General features: G+C 41.7%; 6 protein-coding genes across 8 annotated transcripts; 4 read left to right on the plus strand and 2 right to left on the minus strand.

Moving 5' to 3' along the window:
• Nucleotides 1-228: 228 nt before the first annotated feature.
• LOC124207304 (syntenin-1-like) lies at nucleotides 229-3,238 on the plus strand. Its single transcript, XM_046604698.1, has 8 exons — nucleotides 229-316; nucleotides 421-505; nucleotides 574-1,609; nucleotides 1,780-1,965; nucleotides 2,031-2,201; nucleotides 2,268-2,455; nucleotides 2,521-2,784; nucleotides 2,855-3,238. Exons 3-8 carry the CDS (start codon nucleotides 1,559-1,561, stop codon nucleotides 2,907-2,909), a joined length of 915 nt encoding a protein of 304 aa, XP_046460654.1. The 5' UTR covers nucleotides 229-316; nucleotides 421-505; nucleotides 574-1,558; the 3' UTR covers nucleotides 2,910-3,238.
• LOC124207302 (ankyrin repeat domain-containing protein 29-like) lies at nucleotides 3,229-6,061 on the minus strand. Of its 2 annotated transcripts, none has more exons than XM_046604692.1 (8): nucleotides 5,904-6,061; nucleotides 5,715-5,825; nucleotides 4,880-4,978; nucleotides 4,708-4,809; nucleotides 4,521-4,619; nucleotides 3,724-3,954; nucleotides 3,559-3,654; nucleotides 3,229-3,494 (listed from the first exon to the last, which is right to left on the minus strand). In XM_046604692.1, exons 1-8 carry the CDS (start codon nucleotides 5,913-5,915, stop codon nucleotides 3,276-3,278), a joined length of 969 nt encoding a protein of 322 aa, XP_046460648.1. In that variant the 5' UTR covers nucleotides 5,916-6,061; the 3' UTR covers nucleotides 3,229-3,275. The 2 variants fall into 2 exon arrangements, with proteins under 2 accessions (XP_046460648.1, XP_046460649.1); XM_046604693.1 differs by having other exon boundaries at nucleotides 5,896-5,972.
• Nucleotides 6,062-6,083: 22 nt separating this feature from the next.
• Nucleotides 6,084-7,523, minus strand: LOC124207307 (UMP-CMP kinase-like). Its single transcript, XM_046604702.1, has 5 exons — nucleotides 7,336-7,523; nucleotides 7,123-7,264; nucleotides 6,912-7,058; nucleotides 6,699-6,836; nucleotides 6,084-6,614 (listed from the first exon to the last, which is right to left on the minus strand). Exons 1-5 carry the CDS (start codon nucleotides 7,356-7,358, stop codon nucleotides 6,405-6,407), a joined length of 660 nt encoding a protein of 219 aa, XP_046460658.1. The 5' UTR covers nucleotides 7,359-7,523; the 3' UTR covers nucleotides 6,084-6,404.
• A 208-nt stretch (nucleotides 7,524-7,731) lies between these two features.
• On the plus strand, nucleotides 7,732-11,035 carry LOC124207296 (kinesin-like protein KIF3B). Its single transcript, XM_046604686.1, has 11 exons — nucleotides 7,732-8,010; nucleotides 8,075-8,176; nucleotides 8,253-8,513; nucleotides 8,572-8,724; nucleotides 8,792-8,955; nucleotides 9,016-9,147; nucleotides 9,214-9,581; nucleotides 9,645-9,842; nucleotides 9,909-10,367; nucleotides 10,434-10,817; nucleotides 10,893-11,035. The coding sequence occupies exons 1-10, from the start codon at nucleotides 7,934-7,936 to the stop codon at nucleotides 10,779-10,781; spliced, it is 2,262 nt and encodes a 753-aa protein (XP_046460642.1). The 5' UTR covers nucleotides 7,732-7,933; the 3' UTR covers nucleotides 10,782-10,817; nucleotides 10,893-11,035.
• Nucleotides 11,036-12,155: 1,120 nt separating this feature from the next.
• LOC124207305 (lathosterol oxidase-like) lies at nucleotides 12,156-13,330 on the plus strand. Its single transcript, XM_046604699.1, has 4 exons — nucleotides 12,156-12,385; nucleotides 12,449-12,581; nucleotides 12,654-12,754; nucleotides 12,817-13,330. Exons 1-4 carry the CDS (start codon nucleotides 12,176-12,178, stop codon nucleotides 13,192-13,194), a joined length of 822 nt encoding a protein of 273 aa, XP_046460655.1. The 5' UTR covers nucleotides 12,156-12,175; the 3' UTR covers nucleotides 13,195-13,330.
• A 1-nt stretch (nucleotide 13,331) lies between these two features.
• LOC124207306 lies at nucleotides 13,332-14,364 on the plus strand. Of its 2 annotated transcripts, none has more exons than XM_046604701.1 (3): nucleotides 13,332-13,418; nucleotides 13,501-13,546; nucleotides 13,620-14,364. In XM_046604701.1, the coding sequence occupies exons 2-3, from the start codon at nucleotides 13,513-13,515 to the stop codon at nucleotides 14,231-14,233; spliced, it is 648 nt and encodes a 215-aa protein (XP_046460657.1). In that variant the 5' UTR covers nucleotides 13,332-13,418; nucleotides 13,501-13,512; the 3' UTR covers nucleotides 14,234-14,364. The 2 variants fall into 2 exon arrangements, with proteins under 2 accessions (XP_046460657.1, XP_046460656.1); XM_046604700.1 differs by having other exon boundaries at nucleotides 13,393-13,440.
• Nucleotides 14,365-14,371: the final 7 nt, after the last annotated feature.

A 14,371-nucleotide genomic window follows, 5' to 3' on the forward strand; every position in this document is an offset into this window, starting at 1 on the left:
AAATACCCCAATTAAAAAGGAATTGCAATACTGTTTGGGTGCGTTGACTTCACCTATTACAATCTCATACACCAGACACATGCGAAGTATTGATTTTGCTATAAGAAACCGTAAGAAACGTTTGTGGCTGATTTTGAGTTTTTTTTCCCCAAAGACTCGATAAAATGCGGAATTGGCCGTGCGGAACCGCAAGTAAATAACAGCAAAGACTAAAGTAGGCCAACAAGTTGAGTATATAAGCAGCAATTTGCTTCGGTATCTTCACTCATTCACTCCAAGCTTCAGCAAAAACAACAACATGGCTTCTATCAAGTTGGTAAGTAACTTTTCTTGTAAATATATTAACTTATTTCTAAACATCCTATACCAAAACAATGAAGTTTGCAAACATCGATTCATCCCAACTTTTATTTTACCCAGATTGCTCTGTGGGCTTTCTTGGTCGTTCTTGTAGCAGTTGCCACCGCCGCTCCTCGTTACTTTATCATTGACGATGGTGAAGAAGGTAAGTCAGTCAAGCACTTTGTAATTTCTTTAGTTCATGTAAAACGTACATTTTATCTTGAAAAGCAGCTTCTCCGATGGTGCGAGTCCGTCGTGATGACAAGTACGTTGCGGCCGCCAGCGGAGGTGGTTCCTACGGAAAGGGACAAGTTGGGCCCGTTTACACCTTCGTCAAGACCGATCCTCAGGCTAATTTCAAGTGGGGAGTCCGTCATCGCGCTGGAGTCCAATACGGCCGATAAACCAACGTCTTCTGACCGAAACACACACCTTAACCCAGAAAATACACTCAAGCTGGCTCTTGAGACGAAGACCCACATCTCACGCTCTTGTACGTTCATCCCAGTATTCTGTGTCATCGTACTCTAAAATCGTGAAGCAGTAATCGTTTGTTCCAGTTCCAGTTCACTGTTAATTTACCGAAATTACACATTTGCCGACTAAAAAACAGGCCCATAGTCTATCAGAAAATTATTTTAGATTTCTAATTAAAGTCTAAAAGAATCTACTCAAGTTTCCAGGATAACATTTTCTTTTCGGTGGTTGAAAACCGTTTTGTAAAATTAGAAAACAGCTGAAGAAGTCTACGACCTTAACCAACCTTCACCGCACCTCCACAAAGTTATTTTTTAAAAATAGATGTAAGACCTAAGGGGGAAACTTTCAGCCAGGAACCAGTGTCAAATAACGTGAAAACTGTAACTGTTTTGTATTATTTTTAGGAACTGCTGGCGTAAAAGAAGAACATTGTTTCAAAAATTCGCGGTCCTATTTCGAATTAATCGAGCAAAAGAGTAAATCGATTATTTGACTTTGTGCGTATGTAGCCTTTAGCGTCATCTGCTATCTTGTGTGATTGCCCAATGCCCACAGACAAGTCCCGGATTTGGAACGTGTTGAAACCTTGAGTGACTCATTCTTTGAAAAGCTACTGGCGTGCAAGGCGTTTCTTATTAAGCTTCCGGATTGTTTATTTCTTGTCAGTGTGTGTCGATCAACGGCGTGGAGAATTTGTCTTTGTTTCAGTGTGAAAAATCAATAGTTATTCATCATCATGTCTCTCTACCCTTCTCTCGAGGACATGGAGGCCGATAAAATGATCAAAGTAATTTCAATATCAACTTTTTAAACTTACACGAGTTTTATTGATTTATTTTGGCATGCTGGTCTTTTTTTTTTGTGAGAACAAAGAACAGACTGTTCGAGCATTCAAATGTGATTAACGAGAGTGTTCATCTTGGAAATTATGTAACATAAACATTTCTTATTTCTCAGGCCCAAATCAAGGAACATCATAAAACTGTGGCCCCTGGTCCTGTGTACGGGGTACATCCTCCTCAAAGCCATGCAATGCATAATGAGAATGCTATACTGTACCCTTCTCTTAACGATTTCATGGGGATGGAAATCACATCAGAAATGCTTTCTGCCAACCAAGTGGCTCTTTTCCCAGCTCAATCTGTAATTATTTCATCACAGAAAACCTACATGAAAAAAAATCTTAATTTCGATTTTATTCCAATCAGGTGACGACTGTGGCAGTTACAAGCAATTCTGTGGCCCCTGTGTCTTCATTCGGAATGGTAGCTCCACTGTCAGGCCAGAGTTTGGGACTAGCCCGTGGCCAGGTGACTCATGGAATTAGAGAGTTGGTGTTGTGTAAAGGAAGTGATGGCAAAATAGGAGTTCGCTGCCAGGTATAGATGAACAAATATTAAACAACAAAAATGGACAGCACAACATTTAAAATTTGTATATTCCAGGCAGTTTCAAAGGGTATTTTTGTAAGTTTGGTACAGTCTGGATCTCCTGCTGCCCTGGCCGGTCTACGTTTTGGTGATCAAATTCTCCAGATTAACGGAGAAAATGTCGCAGGATACTCCATGGACAAAGTTCATAATATTTTCAAAAAAGCTGGCGTAAACAGTATTCACGTAGCCGTACGAGACAGGTAAACCCCTAATTCGATTGATTTAGTGTTTGAATGATAGGCTAAACATTATTGAATCTCTGCAGGCCATTTGAAAGGAGCATCACTTTGCACAAAGATAGCTTCAATCACGTAGGCTTCACATACAAGGAAGGTTGCATTACCAGTTTGGTGAAGGATTCTTCAGCTGCTCGCAACGGCCTTCTGACTGATCACAATCTACTCGAAGTCAATGGCCAAAATGTGGTCGGATTAAAGGACAAAGAAATTGGTCGAATTATGGAAGGTGCTGGTGCTTGCGTCACCCTCACAGTTATGCCAAAGTTCCTCTACGAGCATATGATTAAAAAGTAATGTTTTATTCCTTAATTCAACTCGAGAAGAAGTTGGAATTCGATCGTAACTTTTTCTTTCTCTCAGCATGTCCAACAGTCTTTTGAAGAAAGCGATGGATCATTCTGTTCCGGACCTGTAAAATGCTGAATCGGTTTCTATCGGCCAACCTTAGATCAAGTCATTTGTTGTTGCCCAACGAAGGTGCACGCCGAAACGACGATTATTCAATGAATCAATCATTCAACTTCTACTATACATATAATACGGTATCGTGATCCTCCCTCGAATTTGACTTGGTTCTCCCTTCTTTTCGTTTGTTTTAATTGCGTGTTTCAAACAAATATTTTGTCTACATTCGCTGGTTCTGGTCTCAAAAAACATTTCCTTCTTTTCTCGTTTGCCATAAAGTGTACACGTTGGGCGCTATATGTTATTATATACTAACCACAATAAAGAAATTCAAAATTTCGGAATTGTTTTATTTATAGATAACAAGATTAGATTTTTACATTGTCGGCGATGGCGAACTGGAACCTTTAGCCGATTCCGTTGTGTCAAACAATTGTGTTATTTCCCAGAAACGAAGTTTCTCGGCCAGCGCTTTTGGACTGAGTAACGATCGAGTAGTGGTCGGTAAGTGTGCATCGGCACCGGCCCTTAAAAGAATTCGAACGATTGGCACGTCTCTCCTCAATACAGCGGCGTAAAGTGGACTGTCTCCATTCTGTACAACAATTTCATTAGATCCTGCAAACGTGACCGGAGCTAGAATTATTTTTCAAATAAACCTGGCTCAATCCCAAAGACGGATTAGATTGCAATAACTCTCTAACAGCATCGACATGACCCTTTTGGCTGGCTTTCAAAAGCGGCGATACTCCATCCTGGTACAAAACAAAAACAAAAAGGCGTTGATTGTCAACCAAAAGGATCGATCGGCGAATCTTGTTTACGTTTCTAATGATGTTAGGATTTGCTCCGGCTCTCAGCAAGAGCCGAACCACATAATCGAAGCCCATTTGTGCAGCCATCCATAACGGCGTGGCTCCGTCCAACCGTCGGCTATTGATCATCTCCTCGACCAATAATGCGGAGCTGTCTTTATCTGCAGCAGTGGATAAGAGCAGAGCTACGATTTTGGCGTGTCCGTTCTGGGCCGCCAGAAACAGCGAAGTAGCTCCATCCTGCAAATCAAAATGAAACACGATTCAGACTCATTTGCTACAGTGTGTGAGCCGAGCCAATAAATTAACCGCAAATGAAACAAGCAAGACAATGAATAATCCAAAAATTTCCCACTGGGTTTTTTTTCTTTATTGTCACGAATCGTGTGGTGGTGGTGGCCACTGTATTGACGTCATAGGCACTTGCGCGTAAAACACGCAAGGCCTTCCCCACGTAACGTTAGTCTCTTTTAGTCTTTTTGATTCGTTTCTCAACTTTCAAAAAAGGAAATGATTGTTGGTTTTTGTCTCCTTCTTCATTTGTTTGAAGTAGCTTTGGCAGAGAGAGCTCGCGTAAAGCACTCACGAAACAAGGAAGGAGAGCTTTAGTGAATGGTACTACGTGTTCTCTCTGAAAGACCAAGGTTATGACGTCATTCCCCTTCGGGCGGAGTATACGGGTAGGTAGGCAAAGAATATTGATTCTGTTGTCACTTTAATTTCTCACTACCAGCCATTTACGGCTGGTAAATTTTTGTGTCACTTTATTATTCTAGATGGGGACATCAGCAGAGAGTTGCATTTACCTTCATTTGTAGGTGGACGTCGGCACCGGTGCTTATCAGCTCGAGGCAAACATCGGCGTAGCCTTGTTGTGAAGCGACCATTAGAGCTGTTCCGCCGTCCTTGTGTCATCCATCATCCCGATAACGGCTTTTCAAGATTAGGATGTGTGTCTCAGTGTAGTTTATTTTTTCTCAAGCTCACGTTTACCTTGCATTGAGCATCCACTGGAGCCCCAGCCCGGAGGAGTAGACTGACGATATCGTTGAAACCTCCCTGGGCGGCCAAAAATAAGGGACTGGCTCCTGACGTCTGAATGTATAATGAGAAGCTGAATTATATAGACTGAACGTCCACAAACAAGTGTGAATTATAGACCAACCTTTCGGCGCAAAGTGGGGTCAGCACCCTGTCTAATGAGCTCTCGACAGCATTCAACGTGACCGGCGGCAGCGGCCATCATTAAAGGAGTTGTTCCTTCCTGACACAACGAGAGTACACACAAGAAAGAGATAACAAGAAGAAAAAATCCCATAGTTAAGGGGTCCAATGGTGGAACAACAAACAACCGGTGATCAGACACGGGAATTTCTTTTTTAAAGAAATAAAAAAAAGAGCAACTAACGTCGTAAAATAGTGTGGGTGGCGTCGTTCAATCGGAAAAAAATGCGTGGCCAGTTTTGACCACAACAACTGTACAACATTTAGCTAGGTCAAATAATGAGACAGCCGGAAATGGCGGTGGCTGCACTAATGTAACAAAAAAAAGGGAATTTGTATTCTATCCCCCCCCCTCTAACGATATTATTAAAATACAAATAGCATCACGTACAATTCTACGGTGCAATAAGTAGCCCTTTTTCTTTTTTCTAGTAGATCACCTGTAACAAACTTTTCTTTTCTTAAGAATTTTAAATGGCTTCTACAGTATAGAATCGGGTCCCGATATTATTTATGCGAAGGCACGTTTCCGTTCTAAAGTGTACGTATCCGCTCTCCACTAATGAGCTTGTAAGGCTTTGACGGGTGGCCGTATTCGGCACTTCAAACTGTAAACATTTGAACCGAATGCTTGAAGAAACAGAGGGTTCAAGTGCGGTAGTTATTAATAGAAATATCGCATGTGGAGATACTGTACACTAACAAGAACTGTTTAACAGACACAAGATAGCGGGTGTGAACGTCACAGCATCGCAGAGCTTCAAAATTATTTTTACCTTGTCGTGCGAGTCGATGTGAACTTTTCCCGAATCGAGCAAGTGTCGCATGGCCATCACATTTCCTTGGCGTGCAGCTGCGTGCAGGCGGACGTCGCTGAGCGATTCCTTCTACATCACGAAAATTGGCATTAGACATTTTTTGACATAAAAGGCAATGGAAGCACAGACACAAACACACCTACTCACTTTGTAAGACATGTCGGTGAGTGAGAGCGCCAGACACACCAGCGTCTCGTGCGGTCCGCTTCAGATCTCACTTTGAAACTGTGAAAGTCCAATGCACATACCCCAAAGAATGCGGGAGCGGAGGACTCGGGTTTCAGATAACGACGCCATCTGTCTACTGTTCTCTCAACGTACCATCAATAAAGGTTTCCTTCTGTTTGTATTTCACATTCTTTTTTGAACGGTAAAAGAAAATGGTGTAATACAACCGCTTGTTTGGGTTTAGAACTGAATATATAATATGTACTGTATAAAGTTTCCATCAATGAAGAAAAGAAATTGAAACCACAAAAGGATACACTTTGCTGCTGATTAGGTGCACTTTCTCTCCTCATTTAGATTGTTAATAAACAAACCAAAAAACACGATTGACAACCAAACGACCCAATAATTTAAAAAAAAAGGAGTTTAGAATGAAGTTATTGGAAACCAGTGGAAGTCGTCTTCATTTGAGATTAACAACTACTCAAACGCTTTTGTTACATCCTCAAATACTTGGTCGGGAGATTGGGACGCATCAATTTTTCTGACTAGACCCAGAGCATCGTAATGCTCAATGATTGCCATAGTGTCTTTGACGTATGTCTGAAACCGCTTCTTTAGACTTTCCTCGTTGTCATCCGAACGACCACTTCCGGCGGCACCTCGTTGAAGGCAACGCTCCATACACGCCTGATTGGAAATGATCATATAACACAAGTGAATAAGTTAATGTTCTTGAGTCTATGAATTAGCCTATAAACAAACAAAACATACTTCTTGGGAGCAGTCAAAGAACAAGACAAATAGCACATTTGTCTTGTCTCCCATTTCCTTCTGCCAGCCATCTAAATTGTCCTTGTTCCTTGGGAAGCCATCAATCAAAAATTTATTGTTGCCACTCTTCTTCATTGCCTGTATTATGGGATAATAAGAGCACACGCTGTTGTTACTTGTAACAAAAGAGAGGATTTTAAAAGATTAACTTACAGTGGCCAATAGGCTGCAAGTTATTTCAACTGGGACAATAGTTCCATTACGAATATGACTCTCAATTAGTTCTCCGTAAGCTGATCCTTCAGTGTTTCGTTCTTCACGAAGCAAGTCTCCAGCTGACAGATGAACATACTGGAATTTCTGCAATAAATTTAAATGGGTCAATTTTAGAAACCTCAATCGCAAGGTTGGCACACAAGCTCACCTCAACTATCTTAGCACACTGTGTCCCTTTGCCAGCTCCAGGTCCTCCCAAAACAAAAACAACGTTCGGTAATTCGGCGGACATGATCGTCTTGATGGATTTAATATTTCTAAGACCTAGATTACTGGTGACACAGGCGATTCTAGTGCAAAAAGAGGCAAAGAAACAAATCAATACACAGCAAGTATTGCATGCAGTACTGCACCTCGGTACCTTCTAGTCAGCAGACCGAACATACGTCTGTCAAGTCTGCTTGCCGGGGGTCGGTGGCGGATTAATAAACTCCTCCTCCCGGACACTACGGCACTACGTGGCCGCTGTATCGAGCTTGTACAGGGAAATCGGAATTTTACGCTTTCTGATTTTATTCTGACATCTGGTCTGGTCCCGCGTGAAAGGTAGGACTAAACAGCAACTCAACCATGCTCTCTTAATATGTTTCTTAATTCCAATCTCCCGTTTTATTTTGGACTACAATTTGATAAATTATCTATTTGATTTATTGATGACAACAATATCTATTTTAAATTGGAATCTTTGTGTTTTTATTGAAAAGGGCCTACTGATCTGATTTTGTTGTGAATTTCAGTCACCAAGCGCCGCCACTAGCAAGTTAAAAATCCGTGCCCATCGCTTAGGCAACAACAACAACAAATTCGGAAGTCGGCTTCTCCACTGACTCCATGGCGACAGCTCCTTATAAATTTGCAAAATGAATTGATTTCTTTGTGAAAAAAATTCCGGCTGGCTGTCAGGATATCCTTTCAGCTCGCATGTAGTAGACTTAGTTAGTTCGTCGCATCTTAAGAAAATGAGTGCAGAATCAGTAAAGGTGATAGTCAGGTGTAGGCCTATGAATGAAAAAGAAACATCTGAAAACTATGAGGGGTATTGTAGTATGACTGATTTTTTAATTTAAATTCTTACTATTGAAAATGTTCGTTTCTTGAAGGATTGTGAATGTGCTACCAAAGCGAGGTGCAATTGAAATCCAAGCGCCTACAAAACCACCCACTTCTAGAGAATTTACCTATGATGCTGTGTATGACTCAAAGTAAGTGTTAATTTGGGTAAAAAACATACTATTTTTCCTATTTACTAAAATATTTTTTGTATTAATTTGTGTTTAGCTCAAACCAAAAGGATCTCTATGATGAGTCTTTTAAGCCTCTAGTTGATTCGGTACTTCAGGGTTACAATGGGACAATCTTTGCTTATGGGCAGACAGGTACAGGAAAAACATTCACAATGGAAGGTGTCGCAAAAGACCCGGATAAGAGCGGTGTTATTCCACGCTCATTTGAGCACATATTCAATCATATTGCTCAGTCTCATGATCGACAATACTTGGTGAGAGCATCCTATTTGGAAATCTATAAAGAACAAATAAGGTTTGTCTTTTATACTTATATTGCCTTGAGTTTGGTAATAATTCCTGTTGAATTAAAGGGATTTGGTATCAAAAGATCCTAAGAAACGTCTTGAGTTGAAGGAGCATTCTGATACCGGAGTATTTGTAAAAGACCTTTCGTCTTTTGTTTGCAAAAGCGTTGTTGAAATCGAACATGTGATGAATGTGGGAAACGTTAATCGCTCTACTGGGTAAGCAATGACTATTAAGTTTGACGTTTTGCTGGCACAAAAACAACTTTATTATTATGTTCAATAGTGCTACCAATATGAACGAACACAGTAGCCGTTCTCATGCAATATTCATGATAACGGTAGAATCGTGTGACGTTGGTCAAGATGAAGAAAACCACATTGTGGTTGGAAAGTTAAACCTTGTCGATCTGGCTGGCAGTGAAAGACAGACAAAAACTGGAGCATCTGGTAAATTCTCATGTTGAAATTGCCCAAGGAAACTTATTGATTTTCTGTTTTTTTGTGTAGGAGAAAGACTGAAAGAAGCAAGCAAGATCAATTTATCCCTTTCAGCTTTGGGCAACGTCATATCCGCTCTAGTCGATGGCAAAAACGGGCATGTTCCCTATAGGGATTCCAAATTGACACGTCTCTTACAAGGTACCGAGCTCTTCATTCACTTCATACATAATTTCATTATCTGATGGAAAAAAACTGCCGGTTTAGATTCCCTAGGTGGTAACTCTCATACAGTGATGGTTGCCAACATAGGCCCAGCTTCGTACAACTACGAAGAGACGTTGACCACACTTCGATACGCCAATCGCGCAAAACACATTCGCAACAAACCCCAAATCAACGAAGATCCAAAAGACGCTCTCCTTCGGAGCTTTCAGCAAGAGATTGCACGATTGAAAGCCTCTCTAAGTAATAAAAAAAACAAGCCAAAAAGAAAAGGTGATGGGGGGTTGCACGACGTATCCAAATCTTCTGAAGATTGGGCTGACGATACAGAAGCTGAGCTCGAGCAGGAAAGAAAAGATATCCTCAACAATAGTAGTCTCATTGCGGAAGAGAGGGATCAACTTCTTAAGGTACTTTTTAATGCTCACTGTGCAATCATGCAATCATTTATAATCATCATATCTTGTTTCCAGACTCTGCAAACGAAACAAGAGGAGCTGCATAATAAACGCGAGAACCAAGAAAAATTGGCGTCTCGAATCGAAGCTCTCGAAAGCAAATTGTTAACTGGCCATATAGGCACAACATCCGAAAACGTAACCATCGAAGACGTCACGAAGAAGCAACAGCAAACGCTAGAAGCTCACCGCCAAGAAATTATTGAACGCGAGGTAAGATCTAGCAAACTAACATAAATGGAACTATGAACATTAATGGATATCTTTTTTGGCTTCCAGCGTCAAGAGCGAGAGATGCGCCAGAAGTTAGAAAGCCAAGACGAGGAGGTGATTGATTTCAAAGAGAATTTCAGTTCACTCCAACAAGAGATCGACTACAAAACCCGAAAGCTGCGCAAAATGTACGCTCGCTGGCAGAGCGTCAAGCAGGAAATGGGTGAACTCGGCGATGAGTTTAGTCGACAACGACGTGAATTGGAAGAAACTCAAGAAGTTCTGATGAAGGAGCTCAGACTGAAGCAGCTGATTGTCAGCCACTTTGTTCCTCCCGAATTCCGACGTCAGTTAACATCACGTCTGCGCTACGAGGAAGATGAAGAGAGATGGATGTTGAGCCCAGCAACGGAGATGCCTCTACTGCCTAGAGGTTTCGCCTCCAAGTTTGAACTGAGACCAACGTCGGATTACGAGAAACTCGCTCGTTCAGCTGAAGATTCTTCTTCTTTCGGTCGCTTTAAAGTAAGAAAAATGCTTCGTGTCGGCGTGAGAGATGGTGTTTACTAACTTCAACTTTTTGTTTTTTAGTGTGAAAATATTTTTTTGCTAAGCCTGGACATCCCCCAGCGGACCACTAAGGAATACGAAGGCCCAGAAATTTCTCCCACTTTGCAAGCGGCTCTCACTCAGGCCCTGCAGTCCCAGAGTCAATCGATGGAGGTCCAGTCATCGAAATACAAACCGGTGGACATTCATTCTTTTTTAAAATCGGCCTGCCGTCGCAAAATGCAACTCATTCAGCGTCCGAGATCGCGCAATTCGGCCAAATTCAACAACTCGCCATCGCATAAGCGTTACCCCCAAGGCCATGCGCCGGATGGAACCAACATAACAGCCGCACCGTATCCCAAATCACGAGGTCTTGTACCAAAGTAGCCAAAGTAGAGAACCCGATCGCCATCCACTTCCTGGGTAAGTCGCTAGTTACGAATTTTACGTTTCCAAATGCTCCTCCTCGTATGAACCTGTCGGTATGCTTTTATTTAGTTCACGCTCAACCAAGAGGATGGCCTCGGCCTTTACCGGGTAGTTTGTTGCGTAAGTTGCATTTGGAGAGTACGCGTAAGCATTCTCTCCTCATCGGCTGCGATCCCAAACGTCACATCAACGCTCTGACCTTCCTGGATTTGGTTTATTTCGTCTGCCTTTGTCACATTGCCTTCTGCATCTGCCGAGCAGTCATCGATCTTTTGCCATTTTGAAATTTTTTTTCTTCTCGACAGAACGAATGATTTAACAAACGATGGCGATCTCCTCAATGCAGTTGTCAGATGCTAGTCGATCGGCAGCTGTCCTCTCTCCTTTTTGACAATTTTCAACATCACCCTCCTTGGTTCCATTCGGCGTTAATCTCGTAAATCCTTCTTTACTTTCTTTATTATATAACTGTTTTTCTTTATTTTTAGTTTTTTTGTCTGTTAACACAGTTATTGATGTTGTGAGTAGTTTGTATTATCTTACGTTTATTGATTTCTAAAATAGATGGATAACATTGGAGATTACTCGCCTTCGCCCAGTCTGTCGCATACACAGACCCAGGAAACGTTTTTAGCTTTAAGGTCGAACAACAGAAACGATTGAGACCGATGACTTGATAGGCGGACGCCCCCAGTGCAGTCAATTCGATTGGCGTTGCGTGACAGCAGGTGAAATTTGAGGGGCTGTTGGGTGTAATCGATCGCACTCGGCGGTTTCGTTTCCGTTTGTTTCTATGACAGCCAAGAGTCGCACGTGAACTCCAAACATCGAAACTACATGGTTGTTAAGATGTTCCGATCGTTACAGAACGTCGAGTCTCACGAAATCGGCTAAACACAAAATTGCCAGACGTGATATCCTAAATGATATTCGCACGATTTTTTTTTTCTCCTGAGTTATGATTAAAAAAAAGAGGCGCAGAAATGAAACCTGTTCGAGTTCCATTCTCCGCCAGAGGTAGTTTTGACATCCACCAAACCCTTTCTTGGAAATGCTGTTGAATACCAGTCTGTCAGTATTAGCAATTTTCGTTGTGGTTTTTATTGAACGAAGAGATGACGCATTAATTTTATCGCTGTTACAACATTTCTTTGATTGGAGATCCATCTGCTAATTGTTTACACACGAGGTTTGGTGAACTTTGTAGCCACATCATTTTCTGTCTTATCTTCACGGCACTCGGAAAATCCAAAAGTGTGATAAAAAACATCACAGTTGGTACTAGCGACGGTTGACTATTCAGACGACTGGAAGGCGAACCAGCATCACGGCTCTCCCCTGAAGCTTAAAGAATGGATATCTTACTAAACTACATGGACCAAGTGCTTTTCACTCCCTATATTTATCCGGATACATGGCGGGAAGATGAACCTCTCAGGCAGCTCATTAACTTGTTTCTTATAACCAACATAGGTGGCGCTCTACTCTACTTATCTTGTGCAACTGCTAGTTACTTTTTTTTGTTTGATCATCAGCTGAAAAAGCATCCTCTTTTTATTAAGGTAATATTACAATATTGAAGTTTAAAATCTTGATTAATTTCCAAACTGCATTTTGTCTTTCAGAATCAAGTGAAATTAGAAATTCAATACACACTATGGTCAGTCCCATGGATCAGTATTCCCACTGTGGCGCTGTTTTTCCTGGAAGTGCGAGGCTACAGCAAGCTCTACGATCAGATTGAACAATCGCCCTTAGGTAAAACAAATTTCCAATGCAAATACGTGTGTAATAAATCGTCAAAGCGCAGCAATTTTATTATACATTCAGGATGGATGAAAGAGCTAGCTAATTTCGTCTTCTTCGTGCTGTTTACCGATATGTTGATCTATTGGATCCATCGGTTTCTTCATCATCGGACCATTTACAAGGCAAATCTCCACAAAATATGTTTAATTTAAATGCGTTTGTTAATGTTTCCTCTTGTGTGCAGCATTTCCATAAACCGCACCATACATGGAAGGTCCCGACACCGTTCGCCAGTCACGCTTTCCATCCGGTGGACGGATTCTTACAGAGCGCACCGTACCACATCTACGTCTTTTTGTTCCCGTTGCACAAAGTGACTTACCTGGGACTCTATGTCATCGTCAACATGTGGTCGACATCAATTCACGACGGTTTGTTCCTTGTACCCAAAGCCCTAAAGCCGGTCATTAACGGGGCGTCCAATCACACCGTCCATCACCTCTATTTCGATTTCAACTACGGCCAGTATTTCACACTATGGGACCGCATTGGTGGATCGTATCTCGACCCGTCCGTTAAACTACCAGAAGAAAATAAAGTGTGGAAAAACAAGATCAATTAGAAATATTTTGATTGTACAAATAAGCTTTTTTCCCCGGAATTTTTCCCGATAGCCTTGAAGGCTATTGATGTAATAGCCAATTCATGTCGACGACGTGATGGCGAATATTTTGACAAAATAAATTCCTGGAAAATGAGCAACGACGAGTATGCGATTGTATTAAAAAAGCAGCGTAGCCTCTTCCGCACAGTTAATATTCATACGTCGGTTAGAACTACTTCACAGTAAGTCATGCTCCACATTTTGGTATGGAAAAATATTCATTGTTAAACAGTTGCCCGTTTAATCTTGTTTGGTATTTTCCAGGTACTGATCATCATGACAATTACGCCTTCAACTTTAACTAAAAGCGGCAAGTTAAATTTACTATAATTTAAGAAGACTGTATTGATTACGTGATTGGAATTGTTTAAATATTTTTACAGATGTCCTGTCCAAGGTCGAAGCTGGAGAATCGTTCAACGTACGACTGAGATTCGCCAATACTCACGACTATTTGTACGCAGTGGAATGCGATTACACGGAGGATGAAAGGCGACGTCGCGTCCTTACTTTCCCGCTCGATGTCGAAATACAAAAGAACACGGCGCTGGATTGGCTACTGGAACCTGTTCAACAACCTGGACAACAGGAAAACGAAACTGCAGTTATCCGCCTGAGCAGTGTCAAATATCCAGGGGAGTACCTGCTCGCCGGAACGGACGATTTGACGCTGGACATGAATCGACGCAAAGTCTACACCTGGAAAGAGAAAGGTACGGATTTCAGCCAGTGGGGTGGTCCGGATCAGTGGATTCTGCTCGATAGCGCGACTCGTGCAGCCGACGATCGATCCAAGTCCAATTACTTGGCACTGCGCAACAAGAAATTCGACGAGGATCTCTACGCTAGCAGCGATCGATTTGAACTCGACCACAAGTTTGGCACAGTGTACACCTGGCGACAGGACAGCGAGATTCGGGACTCGGCTAGCGGGACTGAAACGCAGACGAACGCATGGGAAATTCTTGTCATCAGCCAGAAAGATCAATCGACTTGAATCCTATTTGTTTTTTTCCCCCTTCTTATCGATTTCATTTTTATCGGTTGTCATTACTCGTTTTTTGTAGTGTAATCATTCAACGACACTACACTACACGAATAGATGATTACACCGTTTAATTTCTCTCATTTGTCT

Source organism: Daphnia pulex, chromosome 11 (genome assembly GCF_021134715.1).
Source record: "Daphnia pulex isolate KAP4 chromosome 11, ASM2113471v1".
Classification (NCBI taxonomy): Eukaryota; Metazoa; Arthropoda; class Branchiopoda; order Diplostraca; family Daphniidae; genus Daphnia; species Daphnia pulex.

Coding starts and splice junctions, on each gene's coding strand:
- LOC124207304 (XM_046604698.1), top strand. CDS start 1,559: ATGTCTCTCTACCCTTCTCTCGAGGACATGGAGGCCGATAAAATGATC. Junction 2,202..2,267: donor AAATAGGAGTTCGCTGCCAG/GTATAGATGAAC, acceptor TGTATATTCCAG/GCAGTTTCAAAGGGTATTTT. Junction 2,456..2,520: donor CACGTAGCCGTACGAGACAG/GTAAACCCCTAA, acceptor GAATCTCTGCAG/GCCATTTGAAAGGAGCATCA.
- LOC124207302 (XM_046604692.1), bottom strand. Junction 4,620..4,707: donor CAGTGGATGCTCAATGCAAG/GTAAACGTGAGC, acceptor GGATGACACAAG/GACGGCGGAACAGCTCTAAT. Junction 3,955..4,520: donor ACGTCCACCTACAAATGAAG/GTAAATGCAACT, acceptor TTTGATTTGCAG/GATGGAGCTACTTCGCTGTT.
- LOC124207307 (XM_046604702.1), bottom strand. CDS start 7,358: ATGTTCGGTCTGCTGACTAGAAG. Junction 7,059..7,122: donor AGTGTGCTAAGATAGTTGAG/GTGAGCTTGTGT, acceptor AATTTATTGCAG/AAATTCCAGTATGTTCATCT. Junction 6,837..6,911: donor CTTGCAGCCTATTGGCCACT/GTAAGTTAATCT, acceptor CCCATAATACAG/GCAATGAAGAAGAGTGGCAA.
- LOC124207296 (XM_046604686.1), top strand. CDS start 7,934: ATGAGTGCAGAATCAGTAAAGGTGATAGTCAGGTGTAGGCCTATGAAT. Junction 8,514..8,571: donor ATCTATAAAGAACAAATAAG/GTTTGTCTTTTA, acceptor GTTGAATTAAAG/GGATTTGGTATCAAAAGATC. Junction 9,148..9,213: donor ATTGACACGTCTCTTACAAG/GTACCGAGCTCT, acceptor CTGCCGGTTTAG/ATTCCCTAGGTGGTAACTCT.
- LOC124207305 (XM_046604699.1), top strand. CDS start 12,176: ATGGATATCTTACTAAACTACATGGACCAAGTGCTTTTCACTCCCTAT. Junction 12,386..12,448: donor AGCATCCTCTTTTTATTAAG/GTAATATTACAA, acceptor TTTGTCTTTCAG/AATCAAGTGAAATTAGAAAT. Junction 12,582..12,653: donor GATTGAACAATCGCCCTTAG/GTAAAACAAATT, acceptor TTATACATTCAG/GATGGATGAAAGAGCTAGCT.
- LOC124207306 (XM_046604700.1), top strand. Junction 13,547..13,619: donor TTCAACTTTAACTAAAAGCG/GCAAGTTAAATT, acceptor ATATTTTTACAG/ATGTCCTGTCCAAGGTCGAA.